The 20,536-nt window shown below is 31.8% G+C and overlaps 1 protein-coding gene across 3 annotated transcripts; it reads right to left on the reverse strand.

The window, feature by feature from the left end:
- Positions 1-3,248: 3,248 nt before the first annotated feature.
- Positions 3,249-15,651, reverse strand: LOC110664072 (ABC transporter I family member 6, chloroplastic). 3 transcript variants are annotated; one of them, XR_002496627.2, is made up of 8 exons: positions 15,111-15,651; positions 14,964-15,014; positions 14,452-14,673; positions 13,600-13,722; positions 11,799-11,975; positions 5,284-5,390; positions 4,303-4,403; positions 3,249-3,552 (listed from the first exon to the last, which is right to left on the reverse strand). XR_002496627.2 is itself a non-coding variant. In XM_021823599.2 (7 exons), exons 1-6 carry the CDS (start codon positions 15,456-15,458, stop codon positions 5,304-5,306), a joined length of 1,008 nt encoding a protein of 335 aa, XP_021679291.2. In that variant the 5' UTR covers positions 15,459-15,651; the 3' UTR covers positions 3,249-3,552; positions 5,284-5,303. The 3 variants fall into 3 exon arrangements, 2 of the variants coding, with proteins under 2 accessions (XP_021679291.2, XP_021679290.2); XM_021823599.2 differs by lacking the exon at positions 4,303-4,403; XM_021823598.2 differs by having other exon boundaries at positions 3,249-4,403.
- Between the last annotated feature and the right edge of the window lie 4,885 nt (positions 15,652-20,536).

A 20,536-nucleotide genomic window follows, 5' to 3' on the forward strand; every position in this document is an offset into this window, starting at 1 on the left:
TCCTTAACAATTTCAAAATATAAAAGAAATAATAAATTATTTATAGTACAGACATCTGGTTGATATCTTCAAGAACAAAATGAACACTGCTCGCGAGCGGCCCATGGTCGACTAAATTGATAGAGAGAATCAAAGAAAAGAAATCGTTTAATAACTGAGAACAATGGACTTACTATTAGAATCTATGCGATCCCAGATGCAAATAACTATTGAAGGAGGAGTTGACTTGGTCCATTCACATACCAAATCAGATTTTTGGGTTTCTCTATATGGCTTAATGATGCCTCTAACCCCTTGCTTTGATTGATTGAGTGCAGTATGATTTATTAATATATTGTATCGTATGATATGGTATTGTATTGTATGATTTTTATTATTAACATTTTTGAAAAGATAACATGATACAGGATGATTTAATGATCTTTTCTTATTTGATTAAATAGTATAATATGACATAATAAATATGAAGATTACTAAAATACATTTATTGTTGTTTTAAATATATAAAGAGTAATGAAATACCTGTGATGTGATGTGAGAGACAATGAAAAACTGGTGTATGTGAGAGAAAGACTAAAAATTTTTTATCAAAGAGAGAAACTGAAGATGAGGGATGAAGAACGTTCCTAAATAAAAAGAATAGTATATAATTAGAATTTTACAAATTGTATAGGTATAAAATTGACGAACTAAGCTCTTACATTTTGACAGTAGTTCTAGATGAATTGACGAAATATATACAAAAGAGTATCCCTTGGTGCATGATGTTTGCGGATGATATAGTTCTGATAGATGAAACGCGAGAATGAGTTAATAGAAAGCTAAAGCTTTGGAGAAGTACTATAGAGTCAAAGGGTTTTAAGTTAAGTAGAACAAAGACAAAATACATGCATTGCAAGTTCAGTGAAGGCCGAACTGTTGATAGGGAAAGAGTTAGTTTGGATGGAGTAGTATTGCCCCAAAGTAATCACTTTAAATATCTCAGCCCAATCCTTTAAGTAGATGGGGAATGTGAGAAGGATGTTAGTCATAGGATTAAAGCCGGATGGTTAAAGTGGAAACGTGCCATAGGAGTTTTATATGATCGCAAGATTCCCAACAAGTTGAAATAAAAATTTTACCATACAGCTATACGACCGACCATATTATATAGTAGTGAGTGTTGGGCAATGAATAAGTAGCATGTGTCTAAGATAAGAGTTACAGAGATGAGAATATTAAAATGGATGAGTGGCCATACTAGACTAGATAAAGTCTGTAATGAGAGTATTAAAGAAAATGTAGAAGTGGTGCCAATTGAGGATGAGTTGAGAGAAGGGAGATTGAGGTGATTTGGTCATATGAAGCGTAAACATACGGAGGCTCCAACTAGACAAGTAGAGCACATTGGGTTAAAGAATAGAAAGAAAAGAAGGAATAGACCTAAACTGACTTGGAGGAGAGTAGTACAACATGACCTAAAAGCATTACATATTTCCGAGGATTTAGCCCAAAATCGTTTAGAGTGGAGAAAGAGAATCCATAAAATCGACCCCAATAAATTTTTGGGATAAAGATTTAGTTGAGTTAAGTTGAGTATAAGTATAAAATTGAAATGCAAAAATTTTCAATAATCTAAAACCACCAATTTGATGGTTTGAAAATATGTAATAAAATCTTAGTTAAGGAACCATCATTTTATAACCTTAAACCACCATTCTCTAAGAATAATCTTTACAAACAAGCAGCATTACCATACCATATATTATGAAACCATAAAAAACCATCACCTAAACAAGATGTAATTGCCACAGCGGAGATGTGCTCAAATGGAAGCGTTTCTAAGAAACTTTTAGCAAAGGAGTTGGGGAGTTGAGGAAGGAGAAAAGACAATGCTTTTGCTGGAGATGATGAAGGATAAGGATAAGGTTGTGCATGGTTCTTAGGGGGATCGAACCGAACCAAAGAACCGTATCAAACCGATCGTACTGAATCAAAATTATTTTGATACTTTGATTTAGTTCTGATTCTTCACTAAAAATAAATCGAAAATTGAATTTATACATATATTTTTTTTAAATATACTTTTTTTAAATATATTATATACTTTCAATATAATTATATGTATTTATATATGCATATATAATTATGAACTAAATACAACCTAATATTATATTTCATTTTTCTATATTTTTTTAATAATTTTAGTTAAAATACATTAAATTACCTTATAATTTTTAATTATAAGTGTTCTCTCTCTCTCTCTCACTATATATATATATATATATATATATATATATATATATATATATATATATATATATATATATATATATATTACTTTTAGTTATACTTGTATATTGTAGTTAAATATTACCTAATTAATAAATAGTTAAAATGCATATTATATGATATACTATTATCTTATATAATATATTTAATTCTAATTATATAAGCACCTTATAGTTAAAAATTATATAATTTAAAAATAATTAAAAAATATATTATATAATATATTATTTATTAATAATCAAATTCAAAACTTAAATACTAATTCATGTATAACTTTTTAAAAAAATAATTACATAAAATTATTTTAAAAATCGAAAATTAAACCAAAATCGTACGTAATCAAACTGGAATTAACGAACCGAGAACCATACTCAACCGAAACAAAAACAATGAAGAATTGAACCAAAATTGTATCAAAATTTCAAGTCGATTCCAATTTCTAAGTAGACCCCAAATTAAACCAGAACTACATACCCCTAGACAAGGGTTTAGTTTAGAGAGACGGTGATGGGAGTATCAAAAGATTATCAGTTCAGGTAAGGTGATTTTTTTTTATTGTTTAATACCTTATCAACTTATTTTTTTACCACTCGCTCAATGAAGCGTCACTTTCCGTGCATTGCTGATTAGGATAATAATAACACCAAAAATTAAAAGTCGAAGCGTTTAATATGATTAAAAAAAAAAATTTAAGTGCTACTAGGTTTTTTAATAAAATTTAAGGGTGAATTTATGCAGTTGAACTTCGTCTAACCCACAATGAAAACATCAAAACAATGTAAGTGCCACTTGGAGCTAGAGAAGGATTACATTAAAGCTACCATGCCTAGTACTAATGTGTAAATGCCTAGATCTAGCTTGCATTTGTGCATTGAGCGATAAGTGCCAATATCAAGGTGGGTTACCCCTTGAATTAATTTAATCTAGTGAAATTCAATCTGATATCAAACAACTAAATACATCATTTACTCTTGAAGTAAAGTCATTGTGCAATTTTTGGCCTTCAATATTTCATAACAAATCTTTTTAAAGGAATGTCGTAGCTACATTATAATCGTAAAATTTCCAGAAAACTACATTAATTTGACCAGGAAGTCTCTTTTGCTTCTTGTTGTATTACAGAAAGAAGATAAATCACTTTAAAATCATCAGAAAGAAAAGGCGAAAAATGCCTAAAGCATTAAAGTCAGGATCATTCTCAACTGAGAAGAATCCATAGTAATTTTTCTTCAAGGAAAAACAAAACACGCACATCTTTCCTGCCCTGTGAAGCAAATGAATCTGCGAGAATGAGGCAATAAAAACATCTGAGGTTCATCTACCATCATAGAAAGATTACCCCTTTTACACACATTTTATATGCTCTTTTGGACCAACTAACAAATTGTTTCAAACCGGTGTCGTAGCTTAGTGGTAAAGATGAGGCTATATAAAAGTAGGTGTCATTTTGAATTTCATCAACTACAATCCCCGTCCCCGATACTAAATCAAATTTGTTGTAAGGTCCCAAGTCCTCTAACAAGATGGAAGAATGAAGGGCTGTAAACTCAACTCATAGCCTCATATATTTACTAGTGATCACAAGTAATTTGCTTTACTTAAAATAGAATAGAATAGTTTATACAGCCACAGGAGCACTATATTACCTAAAGCCATCCTAGCTTAGCAAGAACATAATACTAATTGAAAACTTTTAATGTTTTCTTATATATTAGGGGCTAACCTGGTCACAGACCTTTTCCTAGGGATTTATATGAATTGTTCAAAAACAAAATTTGCCCACTTTTCTTGAGTCGCATGATATCTCATGTATAACCAGATCAAATATACTAATTTAAAGAATCATGCTACTAAAAAGTTTACATGAGAGAGAATCAAAATAAACAATGCCATTTCTATTATATTCCATTAAAAAAGTGTTCTTCTTTATCTCTACCCTACTTTCGCCTTCCCCCTTTATTCCCTCTTCTTCCTTGTAAATTTTAAAACATCCAATTTAAAATCTAAATCAGCATCCTTGAGCAGGCATACCTTAGGTATTTTCTAGCAATAAAGGATATGGATTATAATAGCCAGTACTGTCCCTTGTGTACTGTCTTCACACACTGTAAAGTCAACACCACCGCCATTTTCTGTTCATTGTTAGAATGAAAAGGAAGCAATATCAAGATTAAGACTACGAAGCAGAGAAAGCAGAAACCCATTTTGCGTAAGTCTTGCAATCACTACCCTATTTTGCAAACCATATGCCACCATCAAGCTTTTTTTTAAGTTATATTCTATTAAGAACACTCATAAGGGTAGCAGTACTGAATACAAAGCATGTATGCAAGAGAAGCACCAAAACAAAGAATTAAATAAAAAGAAAGCTTGCCCTAAATTGTTCTTGTTCACATTTCTAAGAATAAGCCAAAATACCAAAAGCAGTTAACCATGCTACAAAACAAGGACATAACTTTATCCTCGTCTAACCTAAAGATTATTCATCTACATCCTTCACACCCTTAAGCCATTACAAACTGTATATTACCATAAATGAAACAAGCGTAAAATAAAGACATTTCAAAACGGGTATATGACATTTTCGCACTTCTAAACAGAGGAAATCTATGAATCTCCCAGAATGGCCGATTCCGGCATTTGAAAATTGCCTACATCTATATTTGATATTTATCCCACAGTCCAAGTAACATTATTACATTTGAAGCAATTAGAATGCAAACAAGAAGAAGCTCAAATACAAAATAGCAACCGAAAGGAAACACAAATGGACTCTTGCATGTCAAAGTAAACAAAATGCTTCATGGTCCCTTCAACAGTAAAACCAAAATAATAGGCATACAATCTAATATTGGCCAGTAAACAATATAGAAATTTCTAGCCTCAATTGCTATTCAAATCAATGGATCATACTTGACCCGACAACAAAACAGCAAAGGTTACAGAGTTTCACTAAGTGAAGTTAATAAGAGCAAAGCAAGTTTCACCAGCAAGAGTGAGACAAGAGACTACCTATTATAATTGTCCTGCAGTTAAGAGGGGGAGATTGCTTTGTAGCCTTCTTTTTCAAGAACCTTTGCAATAGAGATATCCCCCGTCTTTACAATTCTGCCATCCTCCTGAAAAACCATGGACGCAAATAAAAGAGAGAATTTCAAGAACAGTTCATATGCTTTGAAAAAGCTAGGCCAAGGAAACTAAAAACTTATCCAAGGCCTTTACAATATTAAGTTCTTATGTCAGTGTATCATACCTTTTCAAATTATTTGGAAATTCATAAAAAAATAAATGCGCCAAAGTAGCTATGAAGTATTTGAATAAAGGGATAATGGAAAGTTGAGAACCCATTCATTACAAGTTCATCTCAAGCGTCCACTAGTTAAAACTATGGAGTTTTCCCATTTTGAATTCGAAAACAAGATGCGTGAAAATTTACATAATTGTGACCAATTTTTACTAGATGCAGGGACTTACATCACCAACCTCTTGCCCAGATGATATATTATGAAGTGTTACCCAGAACATGATAAATGCTCTCCCAGGGAAAGAAAAATAATTAAAAAAAAAAAAAAGATAAATGAATAATATACCTTGGGTGCCAAAAAAATTATGACAGGAGGACTCAGTTGTCCAATAATTTTAAGGGAAATTTATAATTTGTTCCCTATATTTTGCCCTATATTACACTTTAGTCCCTGGATTTTGAAAAATTAATTTTTTAGTCCCTAAGTTTTGCACTATATTACACTTTAGTCCTTGGATTTTTGGAAATTAATTATTTAGTCCTGAATTTTGCACTATATCACACTTTAGTCCCTATAATTTTAATATATAAAACAATTTAGCCCTGTCAATGGATGAAATTGTTGTAAACATTAAAATTATAAGGATTAAATTATTCTATGTATTAAAATTAAAAAGACTAAATAATTCATTTCTCAAAATCCAGGGACTAAAATGTAATATAGTGCAAAACCAAAGAACTTACTAATTAATTTCCCAAAATCCAAGAACTAAAGTATAATATAGGACAAAACTTAGGGATCAAATTGTAAATTTCCCTAAGAATAGATACTTAGCTACCCATAAAGCACAATATGAAGTCAGAATCTTTTCTGCTACATATACTGGAATTTTCTTCTCACAACTTATGCTAACATATATTAGGACTTGGGACCCAATAATTTAGTTGAAATGTATATCCAAGCTCACATATGAATCTGATACAAACCACAGCTGAGATGTTATCCTGATAGGGGAACCTAATGCAGACTCCTAAGAACCACATCACTGAGAATGCAGTACAATTACACTCAGCATATGCAAAAGGGAACGGGATGGATCCCTGCACTACATACAAAATTAAAAACCTGAAAACATTGGAAACCAGGTGCACGCTTAAAAATAGACCCGACACGATCCAAGTTGGGCCCAAAACTAGGCCAGAACCAACCCAGTCAAACCTGGGACTGGAAGTCTGGAACTGTCTTCATCCTCCCTTGAACCAGACCAAAGTAGACCGAACAGTTCCAGTTCAAAGCAGCTTTTTCTTAAAAAATAATAATAATAATAATAATAATCGAAAAAAAAAATTTCAACTGTTGGATTAACTCATACTGGATAGAATCGAAACCAAAACCTCCAGAAACCTGAGGTCAAATTTAGGGCCCCCGATTCTACAAACTGGAAAGGGCTCACGGCTGGGGCTACTTAAGAATATAATCAGCCATTCAATTTTGCCTAAAGTATATATTGGAATAACTACATGTTACCCTGTTCATCATTTTGGATCTTTCCATGCTTTTTATCAAAAATGAATCCTCTCATACAATTAACAATTAAGAATTGACAACTAGAGAGCAACATCTAGAATGATCATTTATTGGAATTAAAAGTGTTAGGCCAATGATATGTGGATACAGATGGCATCAAAGATTAGAGAAGTAGCTAGAAAAGTACTTGGAGAGTCTAAAGGACATAGACCACCCTCAAAAGAGAGATGGTGGTGGAATGAGGAATTACAAAAGGCAGTGAAGAGAAAAAGGGAATGGTATAAGAAATTACCTAAATGTGATAATAATGAGACATATGAACAGTACAAGATAGCAAAGAAAGAGCCAAAAAAGGCAGTTAGTCAAGTAAGAGCACAAGCCTTAGAAAAGATATATGAGAAACTTGGAGCTAAAGAAGGGGAGAAAGATATTCATAGATTAGCAAGGAGGAGAGAAAGGAAATGTCAAGATCTCAATCAAGTTAAGTGCATTAAGGATAAAGAAGGAAAAGTGTTGGTGAAAGATGATGACATTAAAGAAAGATGGAGAAATTATTTTAATGATCTCTTTAATAATAGTCAAAATGGTAATAGCGTGAATATAGATTATAGAACAATAGAAAAGAATGTGAATTATACTAGAAGGATTAGATCTTTAGAAGTAAAGGAAGCACTTAAGAGAATGAAAGTGGGTAAAGCCTGTGGACCCGATGAAATACCAATTGAAGTGTGGAAGTGTTTGGGAGATATGGGAGTGGCATGGTTAACTAAATTATTTAATAAAATTCTAAACTAAAAAAAAATGCCTGATAAATGGAGGAGGAGTATCTTAGTACCTATTTTTAAAAATAAGGGAGACATACAGAGTTGCTCAAACTATAGGGGAATTAAACTCATGAGCCATACTATGAAGTTGTGGGAGAGAGTTGTGGAGCATCGACTACGTCATGATACTTCTATCTCTCTCAATCAATTTGGTTTCATGCCCGGTCGTTCAACTATGGAAGCGATTTTTCTCATTAGAAGCTTGATGGAGAAATATAGAGATGTGAAGAAAGATCTGCACATGGTTTTTATTGATTTAGAGAAGGCTTATGATAGTGTTCCAAGAGATGTCTTATGGAATGTGTTAGAACAAAAGAGGGTATCTATTATATACATACAAGTGTTAAAAGATATGTATGAAGGAGCAACTACTATTGTGCGCACGGTGGGAGGTGACATAAGAGATTTTCCAATCTCAATTGGATTACACCAAGGATCAGCCATAAGCCCTTACCTTTTTACATTAGTTTTAGATGAATTGACGAAACATATGATGTTTGCGGATGATATTGTTCTGATAGATGAGACACGAGAAGGAATCAATAGAAAGCTAGAGTTTTGGAGAAGTACTCTAGAGTCAAAGGGTTTTAAGTTAAGTACAACGAAGACAGAATACATGCATTGCAAGTTCAGTGAAGGCCAAACTGGTGATAGAAAAGGAGTTAGTTTGAATGGAGTGGTACTGTCCCAAAGTAATCACTTTAAATATCTAGGCTCAGTCCTTCAAGTAGATGGGGGATGTGAGGAAGATGTTAGTCATAGGATTAAAGCCGGATGGTTGAAGTGGAGACGTGCCACGAGAGTTTTATGTGATCGTAAGATTCCCAATAAGTTGAAAGGAAAATTTTACCGTACAGCCATACGACCGGCTATGTTATATGGTAGTGAATGTTGGACACTGAAAGAGTCGTATGCGTCTAAGATAAGAGTTGCAGAGATGAGAATGTTAAGGTGAATGAGTGGCCATACTAGACTAGATAAAGTCCGTAATGAGAGTATTAGAGAAAAGGTAGGGGTGGTGCCAATTGAAGATAAGTTGAGAGAAGGGAGATTGAGGTGGCTTGGTCATGTGAAGCGTAGAAATACGGAGGCTCCAGTTAGACAAGTAGAGTACATTAGGTTAGAGGATAGAAAGAAAAAAAGGGGTAAACCTAAATTGACTTGGAGGAGAGCAGTACAACATGACCTAGAAGCATTACATGTTTCTGAGGACTTAACCCAAAATCGTTTAGAGTGGAAAAAGCGAACCCATATAGCCGACCCCAAATTTTTGGGATAAAGACTTAGTTGAGTTGAGTTGAGTTGCTATGATTAATAAATATCTAGTTTCTTGTTGGAGGATAAGGCAAGGGAGGGATGAAGAACAAAACTTGTTTTGCTTTCCTTGACAAAACCTAGAGTTTCTATGGGTGGATATATTAGAAATGGCATGAATATACTTGAATCCAACACAGGAACAAAAAGATTTGGGTTTAATATATCATGCTTTTTTCGTAATTGTATCAACACAAGACAAGAATGTGAATTATACTAGAAGGACTAGATCTTTAGAAGTAAAGGAAGCACTTAAAAAAATGAAAGTGGGTAAAACCTGTGGACCCGATGGAATACCAATTGAAGTGTGGAAGTGTTTGGGAGATATGGGAGTGGCATGGTTAACTCAATTATTTAATAAGATTCTAAACTCAAAGAAAATGCATGATGAATGGAGGAGGAGTATTTTAGTACTTATTTTTAAAAATAAGGGAGATATATAGAATTGCTCAAACTATAGGGAAATTAAACTCATAAGCCATACTATGAAGTTGTGGGAGAGAGTTGTGGAGCATCAACTACGCCATGATACTTCTATCTGTCTCAATCAATTTGGCTTCATGCCCAGTCGTTCAACTATGGAAGTGATCTTTCTCATTAGAAACTTGATGGAGAAATATAGAAATGTGAAGAAAGATATACACATGGTTTTTATTGATTTGGAGAAGGCTTATGATAGTGTTCCAAGAGATGTCTTATGCAGTGTGTTAGAACAAAAGAGGGTATCTATTAGGTACATACAAGTGTTGAAAGATATGTATAAAGGAGCAAGTACTATTGTGCACACAGTGGGAGGGGACACAAAAGATTTTCCGATCTCAATTGGATTACACCAAGGATCAGCTATAAGCCCTTACCTTTTTACATTAATTTTAGATGAATTGACGAAACATATACAAGAGAGTATTCCTTGGTGCATGATGTTTGCGGATGATATTGTTATGATAGATGAGACACGAGAAGGAGTCAATAGAAAGCTAGAGCTTTGGAGAAGTACTCTAGAGTCAAAGGGCTTTAAGTTAAGTAGAACGAAGACAGAATACATGCATTGCAAGTTCAGTGAAGGCCAAACTGGTGACGGAGAAGAAGTTAGTTTGGATGGAGTAGTACTGTCCCAAAGTAATCACTTTAAATATCTTGACTCAGTCCTTCAAGTAGATGGGGGATGTGAGGAGGATGTTAGTCATAGGATTAAAGCCGGATGGTTGAAGTGGAGACGTGCCACAGGAGTTTTATGTGATCGCAAGATTCCCAATAAGTTGAAAGGAAAATTTTACCGTACAGCCATACGACCGGCTATGTTATATGGTAGTGAGTGTTGGACACTGAAAGAGTCATATGCGTCTAAGATAAGAGTTGCAGAGATGAAAATGTTAAGGTGGATGAGTGGCCATACTAGACTAGATAAAGTCCGTAATGAGAGTATTAGAGAAAAGGTAGGAGTGGTACCAATTAAGGATAAGTTGAGAGAAGGGAAATTGAGGTGGTTTGGTCATGTGAAGCATAGACATATGGAGGCTCCAGTTAGACAAGTAGAGTACATTAGGTTAGAGGATAGAAAAAAAAAAAGGGTAGACTTAAATTGACTTGCATGAGAGTAGTACAACATGACCTAGAAGCATTACACATTTCTGAGGATTTAACCCAAAATCGTTCAGAGTGGAAAAAGCGAATCCATATAGCCGACCCCAAATTTTTGGGATAAACGCTTAGTTGAGTTGAGTTGAGTTGAGTTGTATGACCCCAAATTTTTGGGATAAACGCTTAGTTGAGTTGAGTTGAGTTGTATCAACACAAGACAATTTTTTCACTAGATATTTATGGGGTAAATTACATAGACGGTACCAAAACTTAGGATGTGTAACAATAAAATATATAAATTTCAATTTGTAATACAAAATCACATAATCTTAAATTCAAGTAACATAAACCCCCACTTGTGACCTTTAGTAGCCGGTTTCTAAGTTATTTAGCTAATGTGGCACTTGTCAGATTAAAATATTATTCTCTCTGTTAATTTAACACTTGCCAGGAAAAAAAGTTAATTAAAATAATATATTTTATTAATAAATTCTCTCTAGATTCTTTATCCCCATTTCTCTCTCTACCCATAGTCCAAACGATCAAAATTGCACAAATTGACACTTAAGTAGCACAAATCCTGTTTACCTTACTAAAAATCTAACAATGAATATATATATATATATATATATATATATATAATTTAATAAATGCCACATCAACATATATGAACTAGAAACCAGCTACTTAAGGTCACAGGGGGAGTTTATGTTATTTAAATTAAAGATCAAGGAGTTTTGTATTACTAATTAAAGTTTAGATACCTTATTGTTACATACTCCTAAGTTAAGGTACCGTCTATATGATTTACCCAATATTTATGTCATGGCACAGGGTTGATCCATAATATGACATGCAATTTGCATACTTGATGATTCATGTCAGTTGACACATTTAAAGTCCAAAACATGACCCAAGTAACCCCCAATATAGTAAAATACCTAGATTTTTTTTTGTTAGAAGAAAATAATATTAAATTTACCCCATGATTGGCACCCCTACTTTAGTGACATTTTAGATCTTCCAAATGGCTTACCATGATATGGATATATGTCGGCTGAATGAATTCCAAAAGTCGTAGATAATGGGTAATCATCAAAACAGAGTTCTTTGGAGTCAAGATCCCATTCACTGCTTTTGCAACATCTTTGAGTGCATCGATATCCAAGCCAGAATCAATTTCATCTAACATTGCCAAGTCTGCACCGAGAACCTGCAATATATAGATTATAGAAGCACATTATTTATGGAAAATAACTAAAGTTTTAAAATACACATGGCTAGATTCCAAATGAATGTCATGAACTGTTTGAAGATCAGACAAGCACATAATTGATATAAGGCATGAAAGAAATTGTATTTGTCAGGAAACTCCAGCTAAAAATAAAGGGTTTGCATAGAACTAGATGAACTTCTAGGGCTTTATTTAAATTATTTACAAGCTAAGTAGAAGAGTTTGCAACACTTTGAACAAAATATTAATTATGAGAAACAGGAAGTTTTAGTTATTTTAGAGAGTAGGTCTGTAACAGATTCTTTCACAAAATATTTCATCAATTGAGAAGAAAACTAGTTCTTTCACACATAATAAATAAATTATCTGCTATTACTGGATCACAATCACATGTATGCCAAGTGATCACAAAGCATCTAAACTGTACCACTGGTTACCAACATTCTTGACTCTCCATGTGTTCCAGTTCAATGCAATAGAAAAGAGGATCAATCTTTCTTGTATCATTTCAACAAGACTGAAGTTGAAGTTGACAAAATATGTTCAAGAAAATATTCATTTCCTTGAAGTGTAGAACGACTTTCCAAAACTAATGTTGAGCTTCTTGTTGTTTCAAATTTCAGATAACACAAAGAAACAATAGTTATAACCAAAATAAATGCAACTCAACTTAAGCCTCAATCCCAATCTAGTTTGGGTCAACTAAATGGATCCTTTTCTCCATTTCACTTTGTTTAGAGCTAGATCTATACAAGGGTCTAGGGCTGCTAAATCCCTCTTCACAACCTTAGTACACATCATCCTGGGTCTACCCTTCATCAACCTTTTCTTGTTAACTCAACTTCCATAGGAGATTAACTGTTAACAATTATTAAATATTTATTAGATATTAAGCAGCTCAAGTTTAAAATAATCATACTAATTACATTCTCTAATTCGTGCATTCCATCCTCTACTGCACACCTTCAACTTAAATTTTCATGGGGCTTGGTCCAAGAACTAATTTAACAGCTCCAAAAGTGAATACTTAGAGGGTTTGCTTTAGCCATACCAACAATTAAGGGAGCTCAAGCTACAGCATCACTACACCAAATAATACTAAGAATTAAGGAGCCCAAGCTATAGCATCACTACACCAAACAAATTTTTGTAAAGAAGGTTATTTTTCCATCTTCCCAAACAAAATATAAGAACTTTGCTAGCTAACCCGTGTACTAACATAGACACCGTTTGGGATTGAAGTTAAAGGACAAAAAAACTTTTTGGAAAAGCACCATTTTAGATGCTGTTGGAAAAAGTTGTCTAGTTGTTTTGGAGTTCTTATGACTAAAACATGTTGAATTAACTTTAAACTAATTTTTAATACCTCTAACTAAGATATTCAAGGATGTGCTCCAATAACAATGTAAAAAAAACCCATACATGCTTCCTCACTTCAGACAACAAGTACAGATTATAAGGCAATGCTCATTAAAATTTTGGTTACAGAAGCCAATCATCCAAAATGTCTATTACATGCATAAGAAGAAAAGGAAGCCCCTTTGTTATTCAACAGTTACCAGCAACAATTCTCAGGCACAAAAATAAAGTAATAAAACATTACCGCAAGTTGCAAAATCTCATTGCGCTTCCTTTCACCACCACTAAATCCTTCATTTACATTTCTGTTAAGAAAGTCACTCTTCATGTTCACTAGCTCAAGTTTCGGAAACAGGTAAGCATAGAACTGCAATGGTAAAAAAATTATCAGTATTTCATCTAACCAATCCACAGTTTATTTCTTAGGCCAAAATAATGGGGTTTCTCAAAGAGTAGTATACCAAGTAAGGATTCAGTTAAAAAAAAAAATAAATAAATAAATAAATATATATATATATATATATATATATATATATATATATATATATCATTTTTTCACAGAAATGAATTGCCCTTAGCGAACGCAAAAGAGATACAAGATTGTCCAACCAACTAGGTCATTCAGGGGAGTTGTGTAATTTTCCCAAACAAAATTAAAGCAGCATGCCTTACAATTCTTAGATGAAGATGTTGATTGTTGACTCATCATACTCTTAAGATAAGATAATCTACCCCACCAGAGTATCATAAAACAATAATCTTACAGTCTCATACAGAATGACGTTAATTCTTTTCATTCTTAATTTCAATGCTTCATGAAGCATGTATGTAAGCATTAATCAAAACCAAAACTTTCCCCCTTTCCTTTTACTCGACTTTCTGGAAAACTGAAGTATTCACTCCACTCAAGTATGTGTTAGAAAAAATTTACTTTAGTTTTTTTTTTCCCCTTTTATAACAAAACTGCTAATCTTATTTAGAATGCATTTTGAGACATATACTAAAAAAATTGTTTAAAATACCTATATTAACGATGGACCAAACTAAGATGCTGAAACAATACATCACAATGCCACCATATGACACATAGTTTTACCTCAATTGGTCCAAGCTCTGGCAGAGCAAGTTTTCTTCTGCGAGCATTGTATGCCATATTAAGAAAGTCAATATTGTTCACTCCTGGGATCTCAACTGGCGATTGGAAGCTCATAAAAAGCCCAGCAAGAGACCTTTCCTCTGGTTCCATGTCAAGCAAGTTCTCCCCTTTAAACATAACACTGCCTCCAGTCACTTCATAATCTGGATGACCAACCAGCACCTACAAGGCGTGAGGACCCATTGAGACTTTTGATCAAGAGTGAATCCAAATTGCTCATCATAAGAAAAATAGAGAACATTATGAAATGCCCCTTATAGAACTTGATCAATTCTTTTTAAAAATCATATTATATGGTCCATGACATTTAAAACCGCATGCACTTTCAAGCTTCCACTAGCCAACTGCTAAATAGTCGCCAAGTAGAGTGATTCAGTCCCTTAACCTTCAATAGGAATGAGAATATAATGTATTTAATAATTCTTCAAAGCCATCAGACATGATATACCAACCTTAGAAAATGTGCTCTTCCCAGAACCGTTCTTTCCCATAACCGCATGAACCTAATCAGAAAAGAATAATCGTTAATTTGTGCCTTGAGTAATTAGAAGAAGAAATCAAACATAAGAAATCTTAAAATTGTAGGTTTTCGATCTAACCTCTCCTTCATGGACAACAAGATTTACTCCCTTAAGAATCTCCTGATTGGTTTCAGCAATGACTGCCGTTAAATTTTTAACCTCAAGCAGCGGTTTCTTCTCAGAATCACTGCCGTCAGAACTGGTAGTCTCTGGCGAGTCAACAGCGGAGAGGGCGGCAGAAACCAGATGAAAAGGGCGGCCGGGGCGGCGATGATTGGAGCGGAAGCGGAGAGAGAGAGACCTAGAGGCAGTAGGACTAAAAAGAGGAAGATAAAGGAGGGATGTTTTGAGTTTAGAAGGAAGAGGAGAACGGAGGAGTGGTGAAGGAGGAGAAGAAGAGGGGAAGTTGAGGTGGAGAGAGGCCATTTTTGGAGGCAAAAGCAGTTGTTTCCGGTGATTGAAAGCTGCAGAGGCAAAGTAGATAATGAATGGAGTCAAAGGCGGGGCTGCTGGCTGGCTATTTGATTTTCAACGATGGCGAGCTATAATACACCTGAGATTGTGGAATCATGGCCAGAGTGAGAGGCGAGGAGCCGATGGATTTGCCCAAGCAAATATTTTTCTATATATGAATATATATTATTTTTTTCCCTAACACTCAATGCCTAAACTTTAATTTTAGCAAAAATAATTTTTTTTATCAATTTTGGTCATCCACGTTGAAGCCGGTTAACATAAAATAATAATATTTAAAATGTAGGGCTCATGCTACGAGTATATCACGGTTATGGCAAAATATTAACGAGTTTATTTGATATTACTATTGAAACTGTTAACAAGAAAATTATTTTTTTAAATGTATTAATTAAAAAATAATTAAAAATTAAATTTGATCAGTTTTAATTATAAAAATATTAAAGTAATAAAATAATTTTTTTTTATACTGCTTTTCTCAACGACATCTAAAATGATACTTTTTATTCAGAAAAGTAATTTCAGACTCTAAAACGCAATGTCAAACAGGACTTATATTCTATACAAAATCAAAAACACACAGTCATTCAATTTCCTCTATTACAAAACAAGCATCAGCTGTTTAGAACTATAGGTTAGAATTATTGGGAAGAAGACTCAAGTGGCAACTAGCAGTAAGGAGGGATTATGTAAGGGTTTTGATTAAGCTCCAAAGTAGGATAGAAATTGACTTATCAAACATTGAACTATGTTGTATTACAGAGAACATAGGCAATGGCTCAATGTAAAAAGAGGTAAGTTTTTTTGTGTGAATAGTTTAATTGTTTCAAAGCTTTTACACATGGGTTGGTGATCATAATATTTATTTAGGGTTAATGGAATGGGAATAAGAATAAAAAATTAAAATGTTTTAAAATAGGGTTCTTTAAAATTTGTACTTATTATTCTAAATGGAAATAATATTTATGCAAGGTTTGAAAAATTACTAATTTTGAAGAAATTACATAACTTTTTTTAAATGAAATTACATAATTTTTATTGATACTATATTTGTTAGTTTTATAAGTAACAGTTTATATATGTTCAATTTGTTTGTAAGTGTTAAATTTGTTAATAGTTGTACGACAACTAAGTAATACAGTAAGATCTTCAAAATTAGAAAAACGAAAAAGTTAGACAAAGTGTTCTGCAATATCACACAAGTCAATTTGATTTAGTGCAACCTCAACAAAGTCAATATGTGGAATTGAATGTGCAAACTCAACAAAGTCCTCAAGTCCAATTCAAATGCATCTCAAAAGGGAGTTAATTATTAGATACACCGAGAATACTAAAAAATAGTGTTCCATCTCTCACATAAAAGTAGGTCATTCCTATAATATAGAGAGCGGGTCCCACATAATTGTGAAAAATGGTGCATATGCACTGGGTGCACCTAATAATTTTTCCTCAAAAGGCTCCACTAATGCCAAGCAAATCCTCAAGAGCAAACTACTAGAAGAAGGCCTGAAGTTGTAGTTATTGTTGGCATTTTTTGTTTTTTTATGACAATTTTTTATTCATAGTTGGAATTAGTAGAAATATATGAACAGTGTTTTGTAAGTAATAAAATATATAGGGTTCTATTTTTGTTGACCAGCTATGGTGTTGATTTTGGTATGTCTCTTTTGATATTGATAATGGGTATAGGTTATAAGCATATTATGTATATGGTCAATATTCATTATAGACTAAATTTGTAAATTGTGGATAATGCATAGGTTGTTAACTATGATCCACACTTTACATTTTATTTTGTGAATAAATATATTTTGTACATGGTTTACCCACAGATGCAATGAAAAGTGATGATTTTCAATTCAATTTAAAATTGTTTAATGATTTGTTTTTCCTCCTTTCTCCTTTCTCCATTGAATTTATTACGTTCATTGGACAAAAAATACCAAAACTTTTATGCCTTTCATAATTGTAGTAAAAACTTTTTATTGTGTGTCATATAGCTGAAAATTAATTAGTTGTCACAATTATAGCCAAATAGACTAAACTGAATTTAAGAAAGTAATAGTAAGTTATAATATAGTCCTTAAAGTTTTATGAATAAATTTTGACAACCGTCCCTGAACTTATCTAGTATAGCACTATAGTCTATCAACTTAAAAATGTAACATAAAACCCCTTCAACTTTCAAATTTTACACAGTAAAATTCCTCTAACCTCTAATTGTCAGTTTTTCAATTAGACGCTGACTTGAACAGTTCTAGCGCGAAACTTAGTCAATATTTCTCTTTTCTCTCTCAAGTTATGTGTAAATTGAATCATTTTTCTCGTTGTAAACAGAATGATTTTTCAGGTGTAGAGAGAATAATTTTATAATTTGAATAAGAGAAGAAAGAGAAATGTTGACTAAGAGCCATGCGGGAGCTGTTCACATTAGTTTTTAACTGAAAAATCAGTAATTGAAAATTAGAGAGATTTTACTATGCAAAATTTGAAAGTTTAGGGGGTTTTATGTTATGTTTTAAAGTTTAAGGACTGTAGTGTTATAACCATATAAGTTCAAAGATAATTATTGAAATTTACCCAAAGTTTTATATGATTAACAAAATAGTTTATTGATTTAAACTTTATATTTAACTATTTTTTACTTATAATATAAATTATATTTTACATTCAGTTTTAATTGAAATTTTATACTAAAAAATTATTTTTATTAATTAAAAATATATTTTAATATAATAAACAATTCAAAAATTACATAATTATAAATAATAAAGTAATTACAAAATAATCATACTGTAAAATTTTTTCCCAGTTGCTAATTATGCAAAATATTCACATTGTAATAAAACAATAATTTTTTACATAATAATAAAGTTTATTGATTTAAACTGTAAAATTTTTTTCAATTGTCAACTATGCAAAATTTTTTCTAGTCATTAGTTTATTATTAGATATATTAATCAATTAATATGATTTTAGAAATATTAATTGCTATTTTTATTTATAAAATTACATACATTTTTTTATGATTATATAGCCTATACTTGGTCTATAACTTTAATTTTTTTTATTATAATGTGATTACTTTGCGTAATTAACAACTGAAAAAAAAAATTTATGGTATGATTATTTTGTGGTTACTTTTATTATTATTATGTAATTTTCAAACTATTTATTATATTAAAATATATTTTAATCAATAAAATTATCTTTTTAATATAAAATTTCAATTAAAAGTAAATATAAAATATATTTTATATAATAAATAAAATATTTAAAAATAAAGTTTAAACCAATGGATTATTTTGTTAATAAAATACAACCTCAATGACTATATTGTAATTTAGTGTTACTTTTCAAATTAAATATAGTCCCTTTGGCTACAACTATGATAACTAATTAAATTTTGTCTGTAAGACACAAAAAAAAAAAAATGTTTTGGCTACAATCATAAAAAGTCTAAAAATTTTAGATTTTTTTATCCAATAGGCTAATTTATTAACATAAATGTAAATTCTAGCTATATTAACAACTTTATACTAATGCAATAGCTCTTATTTGTGTTTTCCATACTATATTTTTTACCTCAAATAATAATTAACAAATAAAACATAGTTGACATAAAAACAACAACATTCATTCATTATTTAAAGCCAAAGTCATACAACTTAATCACCTTATCAATACAAACTAATTTCCTAAACTAGATAAAAGGTTGAACTTTTCCCCTATTTGCTTATAAGCAAATTCACACATAACATAAACACTACATTATTAACATAAATGTAAATTCTAGCTATATTAACAACTTTATACTAATGCAATAGTTCTTATTTGTGTTTTCCATACTATATTTTTTACCTCAAATGATAATTAACAAATAAAACATAGTTGACATAAAAACAATAACATTCATTCATTATTTAAAGCCAAAGTCATGTAACTTAATCACCTTATTAGTAAAAACTAATTTCCTAAGCTAGATAAAGGGTTGAACTTTTCCCCTATTTGCTTATAAGCAAATTCACACATAACATAAACACTATAAATGTTAGTACAACTAATTTTCAAAACCTCCACTTCATTTCAACATTTTTGTTCTCAAATTTTAGCTTGTTTAGTTCTTCAAGCATAAATAGATTTTCAAGCTTGGTCTCTGCTAATTGTTAATTAGTTATTTTTGGCCTCTTCAATGATTCCTTCAACTGCATATAAACATCTCTCTCAACTTGCATCTTTTCCATAAACATAGCATTCAAATAATCAATCTTCTTGAACAATCCATCAAACACAACCTTCTCATGCGACGATACATTTGGGTCTATCCATAAAAAAAGTACGTAATAGACTCATCCTATAGTAACAAAAGAAGAAGATTCAATTAATTTCAGTTCAAACTAGACTAAGAAATCATTGTAATCATACTACATTATAATGCATTTACCTTCCAATTATGACATTTCCAAAATCTTCTCCCTTGTAACACCCCTCATCCGTCTACAGTGTAGCCGAGCAAGGCATGTCACACAGTGTGTCGGAGCACCTTATCTTATTTTATTACAATTTTATTTTATTGCTTAAAAAGGTTTTAAGTGAAATTTATAACTTATATGTCATTAGTTGAAACTTTGATTAATTCGGGATTTTTGCAAATTTTACAAAAAATCTGGTAGAGTGTCGACTATAAATTGGAAAAACAATTATTCGGAACTTGTTAAAAACACTCCCAATATGTTCATCATATTCTCAACTCCAATAACCATCAACAAAGTCTCAAAAATTCTTAACATTTCAAAACTTAATTTCACGCATATCATAATTAAACTTAATTTCATAGAGAAATACTCAAATTTTATTAATTAACAAAATTTACAGATAATTATAGTGACATATAATTACATGAGTTTATAATGTACAAAACAAAAACTAATGTTTATTACAAAATGCAAAATACAAAATATAAAAGAAGCCTAAGGGTTCTACCAAAGATGCACTGTATTGGAGGTGACTCTGGACTAAATGCAGATCTA

The sequence above is a fragment of the Hevea brasiliensis genome, chromosome 14 (genome assembly GCF_030052815.1).
Source record: "Hevea brasiliensis isolate MT/VB/25A 57/8 chromosome 14, ASM3005281v1, whole genome shotgun sequence".
Taxonomy (NCBI): domain Eukaryota; kingdom Viridiplantae; phylum Streptophyta; class Magnoliopsida; order Malpighiales; family Euphorbiaceae; genus Hevea; species Hevea brasiliensis.